Raw genomic sequence first — 13,008 nt, 5'->3', positions numbered from 1 at the left:
TTATTTCCCCCCCCGAATTTTTTTTTTTTTTTTTTTTTTTTTTTTTTTGTAATAAAGCAGTATTACGGCACGCATCCTGCTGGATGGAAACTAGGTTACACGCTGAGTTGTCAGCCTAAAAATATCTGCGGAGAGCCAGCAGAAACATATCAGCAAGACCTATCGGCGCGGGAAATTCCGGCGACGACATCACTATTAACACGAAGAAGCGTTCGCAGGATCTTTCGCGCGACTTTTGCGCCATTTGCTATTGTTACATTTGAATGACTTATAATTATTGATGAAAGATTCTTCAACGGATACGGATATATAGTCAATTTATTTTTAAATAAAATAAAAATTAAATAAAAATTTAACGGAAAGCTATCATATGCTTCGAATTTGTACAATTTTCCAGTTTCTGCAATATTAAATATCTTTTAATTATAGGAGCGTTAAGATAATTTAAAGCTAATTCGACACATATATACACACATATGAGAAATCTCGACTCTTTTATAATTTGATAATATTGTAAAAGCTAGAATTTCAGGCACGGGATAATTTTTATGGAGCAATGTGAATAGACAAAACTGATAATAAGTGCAATGTTATATAAGGAATGTCCAAAGGGGTTTTGAAAAGTTGTATGATAATTTTCGTATATGTATATGTAAAAGAATTAAATTTTATGTGCGAAAAAATTGTGTTAAGCTTTATTTTTATTCCTATATAAGTATTTTTATTTAATTTCGTACAATAATTATATTATCAAAAAATATGTTATTTCAGAACAATACAAAATATTCGAATTTCTGTCATTTTATTCGAATGTCCAGATCTCTCCCTAAGTATAATAAAAAAAGGACAGTTTATTTTCATGAATTATGAACACTTTAAATGTTTATGATTTACATATATTTTTTCTCTTTAGTATGTGTGTATGTATATATAAAAAGATTATAATTTAACTCAGTTTATAAAATGTTAAAATATTAAACAATTAATCTATAATTATTATTTTTACGTAGAGGGAGAAATCCTCAAATTAAAAAAAATAATAAGTATTCATTATTCTTGTTAAAATATTCAATACATATTGCTCATGAAATCCTTCTAGAGATATAGTAAGATATTTGTGGGACACTGCGTATCCAGGACATGTCACGCGTCCAGCGTGTGTACAGCTCAATCCGTCACGCTCACGTGCTCGCGTTGTTACGGCATTCGGCCGGATTTATGCAACGGACTACACATTTGCATCTGCAGCAGTGCAAACGTCTGGAATCACGCATACACGCACAATCGTTTACACGAGCTAAATTCGGGATAACATCAAAGGGAAAGCTTTTAACATCCGCGACCTTCGACGGAGAATTGACACTTCTTGGCGACAATCCGGTAAGAAACATTATCGGTCTTGTCGACGTGTGTTTTGTAACCAAAGACGTTATTTAACGTCGTTGTAACAGCCATTTTAGACGAACTTACGAGAAATATTGTCAAAACAACAAAATTCAGAATTATTTTCAAGCGTTACAAGTTGTCGCTAATTAATTAAAATATTTCTATTTAATTACAAATTATCTATGATAAAGAATTAATAATCGAAAGATTTATAATATTTTCCATTAATTTAACTAAGACAATTTGATTATCAATTGCTTCAAACAGTTAAATAATTTTTGTGCTATTATTTAAAATGATAGTTAAAACAGAGTTTTTAAAACAAATTTTATACATTTAATTTGGATAAAGATATAAGATATTTTTGTCACGTATGCATGAAACAAGCTCGTTAACTCCATTCCCAGTTGATGTCAAGAAAATAGGTCTCGGACTAGCCGTGAAATTGGATCGCGTCGCACGTTGCCGATCCGCTTCCGAGGATGACGACTGCAGCAGAAACGCGACGACAGATCGATGCCATAACAGCGTTCTGAGAAGAATAACAGGAGCTGGGCAACTTGCGCGGATGCGATTTGAAAAACATAGCTATCATCAATTTCAGCTGTAAATTTGGTCAAACTCATCAATCATGAAATAATCGATTTAACTTTTAAGCCCGCGATTTTTTTTCTCTCTACTGTTAATAAGTCTCTCAAAATGAGCACTTCTCTCAAAAATTGAATTTTATATACTATGATAAGAGTATTGGAAAAAGAATATATTCGCATAATAATAAATATATATAAATATTGTTATAATATATTAATAATTATATTAAAATATTGTTATAATATATTAATAATTAAACATATTCTAAAAATATGTAGTATAGTTAAATACAAGTTATATAAATAAAAATAATAATTAACTTCTTGATAAAGATAGTCTTCATTTTTTTACTAATTTTAATTATGTTTATATAAATATAATTTAATCGTTTGAGAATCATTTTTACAGTCTGAATAATTTAGACCATTATCTGAATGCAAACAAATCGAAACAACTGCTATATATCCGATATCCGTATTATGACCACCTGGACTTTACTTACGTTACACTTAAGAAGTGCATTCACCTGACATAGGGCATTCTCCTCTATTGTTTCATGTAAACGATACTACTCAAAGTAAATATAAAAAGTAATAAATATGTCGATTCATCAAATATATCATTTTAATAATTATTTTAGTCTCTATTTAGATAATTTAATTTTTTAATTTTTTCGCATTAATTTCTTCGAAAGATAGAGACATTTATAATTACAAACATATTTTAATATATTCGTCTATTCTCTCATTCATTACAGGAAAAATTTAATTTTTCACGATTCACCTGTTTCCCGATTGAAAATAATAAGATAGTAACTTTAACATTTTTTAAAACTTCCTCAATTAAAGAAAAAAGACTTTAAAAAAAGATTAAAACATAATTATATATGAATGTTTCTATCGTTTTCGATGCAGAATACATTGAAATCGACTCGTCTCTCTATCTGAATTCTATTACTTCAAGTGGATGCATAACGTTCGCAACAGTCGATATATTTAGATATCTACAAGAGTATAGCTATTAAAAAGATATATCTGTATGCATTTTTAAATATATAAATGCACATAATGTTGCAACTCGACGTCGCGACGATATTATCGGATTGAAGGTGAACGGAAGGCGCTTTTCTCTGCGGAAAAAAATGCGATTTAACGCGATAGCGAATGATGCAGTTGGCTCGGCCGCATATTTTGCAGCAAGAGCATAAGTCGAATCGATAAGCATGAATAATAGAGACCAAGCTGTCCTAGGTCGAGCAGAGGATCGATAGAATCGGCAGGGAACGTAACAGGTGTTCCCTGTCGCGGGAAACTCGGAACAAGCGCGGAAACGCAGTATTTTTTTTTCCTGTACGTTTCTCTTTTATGCGACTCGTGGAAAATATTCTCGCTACTTGCTATACGGAACGGATTTCACCTTTTTATTCGTAACTCTGTACAAGAACTTTTTTTTAAATAAACAACTTCGAAAATAATAGATTATTAAATCCTATGAGCGATTCTAATTTTTAGACACGACGGAAAATACACGTAATTCTTAGCTAGAAAAAAATTAAAAGATTATATAAAGATTAACGAGTATAACATAAAAAAAAAACTTAGAATTTATTATTTTGTAAATTGTTTTTAATTAATTAATTAAGAACTAATTTCTCTGAGTTATTCGCTCACTGTGGGATCAATTTTTTTTATTGATTAATATCGTTACAAAGAGATTAGGTTCCGTTCTTTGTATAGTTATAGCTCTTGTATCTTCAAACACATCTTCGCAACGTTTTTTTTTCCAGAGAAAAAAATAACTAATACGAGAGTAATTCGAGACTCTCTTCCGACTAATATTCCGTCTGCCGCAAACGTTCGATGTTACGCCTGTAGTGATGCTTCTCTCGAGCGTCAATTTTAGACACGATATTGATTCTAATTTTAGCACCACCGTTGCGTCATAATTATTTCCGACCGTGTTTTATGACAGTGGAAAGTTTTTTTTTTTTCAAAACAACCGATGGTTAACCGAGAAATATCGAGTTTGTCGTATAAAATCTACAAATCGTCGCGAGGCTTAGATTTTACAACGAAAGCAGGTGATTACATGTTCGTTCTATTCTGTAACATTCTATTTTCACGGTTATAACTCTGCGTGTAAATAAATTCAAGAGCGATCGCATGGTTAACTGACGTTTCGAGAGTACTTTGGAATGTTCGCGCGTCTCTCGATTTAATTATTATTCCAAAGTCACGATATATTAATGCGCTTCCAAAATAATCTAAATTAATGCAACAAATATTTGCCACATAAATTTACAATAAAAAGTTATAAAAATATGTATTTAATTTAAAAAAAAAAATATATATATATATGCTTCTTCTATATTTCAGTAATAAAAACATTTCTTTTAAAAACGTGCATGTGATAATTCGTATAACGGAAGATCTAGGTATTTTTTTAGAAATATACATATCCTTTAGGATTAAAAGATGCAATAATTTTAAAATCTAAAAAAAATGTTTGCTTGATTATAAACGTTCATATTAATGACGTTCGTGGCCCTGAAAATGAAAACAAGCCACATGCGACTGAAAAATGTCGAAAGGGGACCACGTTGTATCTCGCCAAGACATCGTATCGACAGTTATTATGCCGTCGGCGAAGAGGTTTATTTGCGGATTCCCCCTATGTCACGCTTTCGCGACCATGACGACGAATTGCTCTATTTCAGGACGTTTTATAGACTGGAAACGACGTTAGTGCCAAAAAGTTAATTTTGTATAACGAAAGGAGAGACTACTACACAATAAAATATATTTTGTAAAACTCTATATATATCATTATATATATATATATATATATCATCGAAAAAGAATGTAATATATAATATGTTTCATACTTTAATATTTTTCAATAAAAATGGGATCCTTTATTAGTAAGACGTATTGTCCACATAATAATGAGTCATCTTGTTTTTATAACAATAATCTTACCAAAAATATATTCGTGAATTTTCCTTATTTTATATAATATATAATACACTCAAAAAAATGTCTTGCTGATATAGGTAGATTTCTAGGTGTCACAACAAAAATTTATCGCTATTTTAATATTTATAATATATATTATAATATATATATATATAAATTCAAAAACGAAAGAATCGAAAAACTCTTCGTGTCGAGTATTTCACAGTTTATATTTTATAAAACTCCAAATAAAATTTAGCAATTTCAAAATTAAGCGATTGCCATCGAGCTACCATCGAGGCACTTGGCTCCATCTAGTAAACTATGTTCACGACTTTAGTCACGTCTCTTCAGCAAGCTCGATGAATTCTCCGACTTCGTCGATAAATCGTCGCGATTTGTACCGTTCGCGATTTTGCTCGGAAACGGCTACATATTTTGCGAATCTTACTTGACTGCGGCGTTTAACAGGATCCTACAGATCCCACTGAATATTCTTGTAAATCTAATTAAATTAAGACAATCTAGACACGAAATAATAATTTAATTATCATTATAAAAGATATAATCAAATTATAAAAAATTCAAATGTTTTTTCGCTGAATATAAATGTTTAAATCCGCTGAATAAGATTAAAAAAGAAACCATCGTTAATCTTTAATTAAGATTAAAAGATTTCTATATCGACGGTACTAAAAAATTGCAGCGACAATCGCGAGATATATATCTTTCGGCTGAATTTAAATTTGCCAAATACAGAATAAAGAGGCGCACGGCCTCTTTTATTATAGATCTATTATTATTCTAATTAAGATAAATAAAAGATCGACATACCGATTGCGGTGGCAGTGGTGAGGTTCGATTGTCATAGGATCTGTAGACGGTGGTCGCGTGGGTGCGAGCACCATTCAACGATCCGTAACCGGGTGTCGCATTACCACCGACGTGATTCCCTTCCGACGACACGGTGTTCTGCAAGTCCGCCAGCAGCGCATCTGAAAGCAGATTTTAGATCCAATTTATAAATCCGTTGAAGATGCAAGGGACTCGTATCGATTTTCGCGGGAGGGGTCGATCTCCGACTTCGAGAAAAGTTCGGATAAAACACGTGACTTACTTTACACACTATCTCATCCCTAAATTTATCAAAGAATCTCCACTATTTCGGGCGCACTCTGTATAACGTTCGGAAATAAACAGACGGAAACATCCGCTGTAACTGATTGTTATATCGTATACAAGAGATAAATATGTGTAGAAACGATTATTTCTTATTTCCTATTCGCGTACTTTAATCATATATACAGATTGAGGCACTTAACTTTATGATCTAAATTATCTGTTATGCGGTTATCGAGAAATGTTTTTAAATTATCTGTTATGCGGTTATCGAGAAATGTTTTTAAATTATCTGTTATGCGGTTATCGAGAAATGTTTTTAAATTATCTGTTATGCGGTTATCGAGAAATGTTTTTAAATTATCTGTTATGCAGTTATCGAGAAATGTTTTCAATGGGAAAATATAATGCAAAAAAAATTTCTGATAACATGATTATATAGTTTTTTTTTATGGTATTTTAATATTTATCTCCATTTCTTTTAATGGAATAAAAGTATTAATTAAATATTGAGCAAAAAATCAACAGTGTTTACGAGATATTTCATAATTTATTTTAATATATTGTGTGTAATATAAAGTATGCAAAGACATCTTGCAAAATCTACTAAAATATTTGCAAGTTCCGCAAAAAGTGAATATGATAAAAGTGATACGCCGTTATTTGTCCAATCGAGAACTCACTTAAATATATTCGAGGTGGCGCGCGTATGTAAAAAAGAAAATGTCACGACATTATTTCACGATGATGTCACACCCGGTGTGTTGCTGCCGCGTCCTTGACAGGCGCCTTGATTGTCACGGCACATTTAATTTATTTAATCCGAAATGCCGAAGGTTTCCCTCCATTTACTGATGAGACCAAACGCGCAACATTAAAAAAATTCTTACAAATATAAATATACTTCATGTGTGTAGAAAAAGGAACAACAAATCCAGGAGATAACAACGCTAAACGCAAACTTAAAACTATATTAATAACAAATATATTTGTGTATGTGTGCGTGCGTATATATGTACGCGTATAAAAAAAATTTATATATTTTATTTATAATTTATATCTGATAATAAATATAAAGAAGAAAATATATAAAAGGAAAAAAAAATTGATTGGTGCGAATAGAAGAGGGAAACAAATATTTACTGAAGACTGCTGCCATCCTGAAAGTTAAAATATGCATTTTTTTTTATTGTCATGTTTACACGACAAGTCAGTTACGACGTACACAGATCGAGAAGAACTGCGAAATTTTTCATTACAGATTCACCTTGTTTTTCTATCTAAATTATAGCTGATTTTTCATACACCCTTGATAGGCATCTGAAAGCTTTATCTTTTCCAAATATATTTCCTTCCCCATTCATAGAAAAATTCTAAGGATTGGAAAGGAAATTTCTTCAAAGGGAATGTGTAGCTTAGAAATATCTATATAACATTCCTAATTAATTTGTTTGTTGTTTCGTCCAGTTTAGCTCGTTGTTTAATCGGCGAGTCTAAATAATCAAAGAAATGCGCATTTACCGAGAGTAACGAGGTTACTGGTCGCTTTCTCACGATTGTACACCTGGTACAGGTTCTCGTCCTCGGATACGTACGCGCATCGCGTCGTCTCCATCGCGAGAGAGTCGAAAAGGCACACGCGACACACCCACTATTTCAGGAACGTTGAACCCCGCGAGAGCGGCGAGCGCGAGTTTCAGGCCGAGTTCGGCGAGTTTCGATCAGCAAAAATGCGGAGAAAGTTTGTCCACAACCGAGAAAACAAATCCGCCGACGGGAGAGGATTCTCGATCCTCCCGGCGCGATTTGCGTTTTTTTTCTAAGTAACTTTCCCAAGAACAAAATCGACTATAAAAAACTATAAACTGTAAAAAAAGAATTAAAAATATTATTAGACAATTTTTTCCGCAAGAGTGTTAATTCTGTCAAACGCGATCTCAATTTTAAAATTATTTTAATTCGAAAGATACGTATCGAGAAATTTGCAAGCCAAGAAACGATAAATTAGTTCACCGAAGCAAAATATGAGAAAGACGAAGCGAACTGCGACATCGTTAAAGACTGGCGCCGATAAGGAAGACAAAGTTTATCAAGCATTTCAATCTCTCTGCAAATTTATCGCGATATTCAGTCTGTCGCGCCTATTATGTACACATTTATTTCTGGAATTATATATATTATCGTCATTATTATCTCTTCGTCTCATATGTATCGCGGAATGCAAAACAGAGGAAATCAAACGCTGCTACTAACAATAAGCCCTAATCATATCGAATCGGAAATGAACTTCTATATCATATCATTCGCGTGTAATTTCTTTCGTATTCACCTCGAACAATTTGCACTTTTTTATCCGTCAACTACCCGAATGACTTTACTCTGATTTTACTCAGCGCTCCAGCTAACGACACGTGTTCAACGAAGCGAATTGGAGCGACGACGCATCAGCGTCAACGGCACGGCACTGATTGTCATTGAAGTTCGCGGGAAAGCGATACCGCGAGCTGGAGGAAGGAGCGAAACGGCCTCCTCGTCATGGAGAGGAGAAGGAATAACGTAAGACATAAGGCAGGCATATAAGGCGCAAGACGATAGTGGGGCATTCTCGTACGTTGGAAGCTGCGGTATTCAGAAGAAACGAACGCGAGCCTAGGTGACTGGTTTCACGACGACTCATTACGAGGAAGACGATTGCACCGAACATAAGAGTGGCTTCGAGGAAAGCTTTGAGCTATGGGCTCTAAGAAAGAGGAAATGTACAGAGTGACCCAAAATCAATCTGGTGTCGATTTGTCCTTAGCGGAAATCTCGAGGCTTCAGTAATGTTAGAGTTATAAGTGATTGCAAAGAAAGAGCTTTTCATGAATTAAACTTCGCTAAACAGATAACAAAATTATATTCTTGAATTGATTTCAGATGGAGTTTTTCGATAGAATATTATTTAATATAATTTTGATTGTAATTTTAAAATTTTAATTTTACTTCAATTTTAATGCATTAAAAATCCAAATTAATTGAAGTATCATTAAAGGAACATCCAATGATTATGAAACATCATATATGGGATGTAATAAATCTAATTTATTTCTTTTTTAGAAATTTAAAAATATGTGAATTGATAAATTATTTACTATGATATTACTAATCAGAATTAAACAAAAGAATTAAAGGAAACTTCAGCCAAATTAATTTCAGTTATCTAGAAATGAGTTTAAATCGATATATAGCGTATTCTTTTAATTATTTTGCATTGGAATTTATAAAACTTCATTTTTCAAATTAATTTAAAGTCGGCTTCATTATTACTTCCCCATAAATTTTAGTTATTACAATAATTCATGACGAATATATTGCAAAAAAATTCACGATGATGTCACACCCGGTAAGTAGCTGCCGCGTCCTTGACAGGCGCCTTGATTGTCACGGCACATTTAATTTATTTAATCCGAAATGCCGAAGGTTTCCCTCCATTTACTGATGAGACCAAACGCGCAACATTAAAAAAATTCTTACAAATATAAATATACTTCATGTGTGTAGAAAAAGGAACAACAAATCCAGGAGATAACAACGCTAAACGCAAACTTAAAACTATATTAATAACAAATATATTTGTGTATGTGTGCGTGCGTATATATGTACGCGTATAAAAAAAATTTATATATTTTATTTATAATTTATATCTGATAATAAATATAAAGAAGAAAATATATAAAAGGAAAAAAAAATTGATTGGTGCGAATAGAAGAGGGAAACAAATATTTACTGAAGACTGCTGCCATCCTGAAAGTTAAAATATGCATTTTTTTTTTATTGTCATGTTTACACGACAAGTCAGTTACGACGTACACAGATCGAGAAGAACTGCGAAATTTTTCATTACAGATTCACCTTGTTTTTCTATCTAAATTATAGCTGATTTTTCATACACCCTTGATAGGCATCTGAAAGCTTTATCTTTTCCGAATATATTTCCTTCCCCATTCATAGAAAAATTCTAAGGATTGGAAAGGAAATTTCTTCAAAGGGAATGTGTAGCTTAGAAATATCTATATAACATTCCTAATTAATTTGTTTGTTGTTTCGTCCAGTTTAGCTCGTTGTTTAATCGGCGAGTCTAAATAATCAAAGAAATGCGCATTTACCGAGAGTAACGAGGTTACTGGTCGCTTTCTCACGATTGTACACCTGGTACAGGTTCTCGTCCTCGGATACGTACGCGCATCGCGTCGTCTCCATCGCGAGAGAGTCGAAAAGGCACACGCGACACACCCACTATTTCAGGAACGTTGAACCCCGCGAGAGCGGCGAGCGCGAGTTTCAGGCCGAGTTCGGCGAGTTTCGATCAGCAAAAATGCGGAGAAAGTTTGTCCACAACCGAGAAAACAAATCCGCCGACGGGAGAGGATTCTCGATCCTCCCGGCGCGATTTGCGTTTTTTTTCTAAGTAACTTTCCCAAGAACAAAATCGACTATAAAAAACTATAAACTGTAAAAAAAGAATTAAAAATATTATTAGACAATTTTTTCCGCAAGAGTGTTAATTCTGTCAAACGCGATCTCAATTTTAAAATTATTTTAATTCGAAAGATACGTATCGAGAAATTTGCAAGCCAAGAAACGATAAATTAGTTCACCGAAGCAAAATATGAGAAAGACGAAGCGAACTGCGACATCGTTAAAGACTGGCGCCGATAAGGAAGACAAAGTTTATCAAGCATTTCAATCTCTCTGCAAATTTATCGCGATATTCAGTCTGTCGCGCCTATTATGTACACATTTATTTCTGGAATTATTATCGTCATTATTATCTCTTCGTCTCATATGTATCGCGGAATGCAAAACATCGGAAATCAAACGCTGCTACTAACAATAAGCCCTAATCATATCGAATCGGAAATGAACTTCTATATCATATCATTCGCGTGTAATTTCTTTCGTATTCACCTCGAACAATTTGCACTTTTTTATCCGTCAACTACCCGAATGACTTTACTCTGATTTTACTCAGCGCTCCAGCTAACGACACGTGTTCAACGAAGCGAATTGGAGCGACGACGCATCAGCGTCAACGGCACGGCACTGATTGTCATTGAAGTTCGCGGGAAAGCGATACCGCGAGCTGGAGGAAGGAGCGAAACGGCCTCCTCGTCATGGAGAGGAGAAGGAATAACGTAAGACATAAGGCAGGCATATAAGGCGCAAGACGATAGTGGGGCATTCTCGTACGTTGGAAGCTGCGGTATTCAGAAGAAACGAACGCGAGCCTAGGTGACTGGTTTCACGACGACTCATTACGAGGAAGACGATTGCACCGAACATAAGAGTGGCTTCGAGGAAAGCTTTGAGCTATGGGCTCTAAGAAAGAGGAAATGTACAGAGTGACCCAAAATCAATGGTGTCGATTTGTTCTTAGCGGAAATCTCGAGGCTTCAGTAATGTTAGAGTTATAAGTGATTGCAAAGAAAGAGCTTTTCATGAATTAAACTTCGCTAAACAGATAACAAAATTATATTCTTGAATTGATTTCAGATGGAGTTTTTCGATAGAATATTATTTAATATAATTTTGATTGTAATTTTAAAATTTTAATTTTACTTCAATTTTAATGCATTAAAAATCCAAATTAATTGAAGTATCATTAAAGGAACATCCAATGATTATGAAACATCATATATGGGATGTAATAAATCTAATTTATTTCTTTTTTAGAAATTTAAAAATATGTGAATTGATAAATTATTTACTATGATATTACTAATCAGAATTAAACAAAAGAATTAAAGAAAACTTCAGCCAAATTAATTTCAGTTATCTAGAAATGAGTTTAAATCGATATATAGCGTATTCTTTTAATTATTTTGCATTGGAATTTATAAAACTTCATTTTTCAAATTAATTTAAAGTCGGCTTCATTATTACTTCCCCATAAATTTTAGTTATTACAATAATTCATGACGAATATATTGCATGTTGGTTTAAAATCTACTTTCGCTACAATTTCGAAAAAATACGAAAGATAAGGAACCTTTCATATTGAGTGACTAAATAAACTAAAAGTACTTAAAGTGCTTTAAGTACTTTAATAATCTGGGATAGCAAACAATCCCACAGTATATTCAGTTGATCTAAACACATTCTAGATGGCAGGAGAAGGCTGAATGATGAAGTATATTTCTCGCAAATTCTGATGTAAAACATCCAGCTCTTAATATCAAAAGAGATTTAACATGAGAAAAACATATTCTTTTAAAACTATCAGTTTTGTGCGATTATGAACATATCTTGAATATTTTACAATAAAAAATGTCAGTAAATGTTTGGATCATTTCGCACAAACAAACTCATATATACTAGTAGTAGCGTAGCTCGAAAAAAATCTCGATATCGCATGCACATTCGCATTTCACTCGAAATTCATGGCGTTGTCAAAACAGGATTTACGTTATTTAAAAAAATAAAACCCATCGGCATGTTTAGATTCATCATACGCATATTGCAAGCGCGTGAGCGCCTCTAATGCAATCTTTTTTTGCTCGGCATACGCCGCGATAGCAGGTTGAGTAATCGTCTGAATGGTACTTTAACATTGGCATGAAGCCTGGCTGAGCTTATCGAGGTCTATTTTGCACGGCTGATTCATACCGCGAGTCCGACATATCGTGCGTAAAACGCGCGTGCCTTGCGTAAACCGCAAAGAGGATAAAGTTATGACGTTGACTATTCTATCACGATCGTTTCTCGTTATTGCCGCAATATAAATTCCTGCCGATCTGAATTACTCACGAGGATTCGCCTAATCTCGCGTTGCGTTAATTCTAAACTAGGACGAGTGTAAGATGAAGAAGAATTATATCGATGAATATTATAAGAGATATCGTCGAATTCTCACAAAAAATCCCCAAAATTGATTTTTTTTCTAAAGCTTTGTTTCGGAAAAACATTGTGTTTATTAAAT

The 13,008-nt window shown here is 33.3% G+C and overlaps 1 protein-coding gene across 8 annotated transcripts in view; it reads right to left on the bottom strand.

Moving 5' to 3' along the window:
- The window catches only part of LOC115234230 (leupaxin), a 41,592-nt gene that overhangs the window by 19,432 nt on the left and 9,152 nt on the right, over positions 1 to 13,008 (bottom strand). For 7 of the 8 annotated variants that reach the window (XM_029805088.1, XM_029805083.1, XM_029805090.1 and 4 more), the window contains one exon: positions 5,766 to 5,926. In XM_029805088.1, coding sequence (XP_029660948.1) covers positions 5,766 to 5,926 — 161 coding nt within the window. Of the gene's footprint in view, positions 1 to 5,765; positions 5,927 to 7,571; positions 7,916 to 8,379; positions 8,515 to 13,008 lie in introns of those variants that run through there. The other variant, XM_029805084.1, reaches the window with a different exon arrangement.

Source organism: Formica exsecta, unplaced genomic scaffold (assembly GCF_003651465.1).
Source record: "Formica exsecta isolate Colony F162 unplaced genomic scaffold, ASM365146v1 scaffold2, whole genome shotgun sequence".
NCBI lineage: Eukaryota > Metazoa > Arthropoda > Insecta > Hymenoptera > Formicidae > Formica > Formica exsecta.
This window is presented reverse-complemented; position numbering and strand designations above follow the sequence as displayed.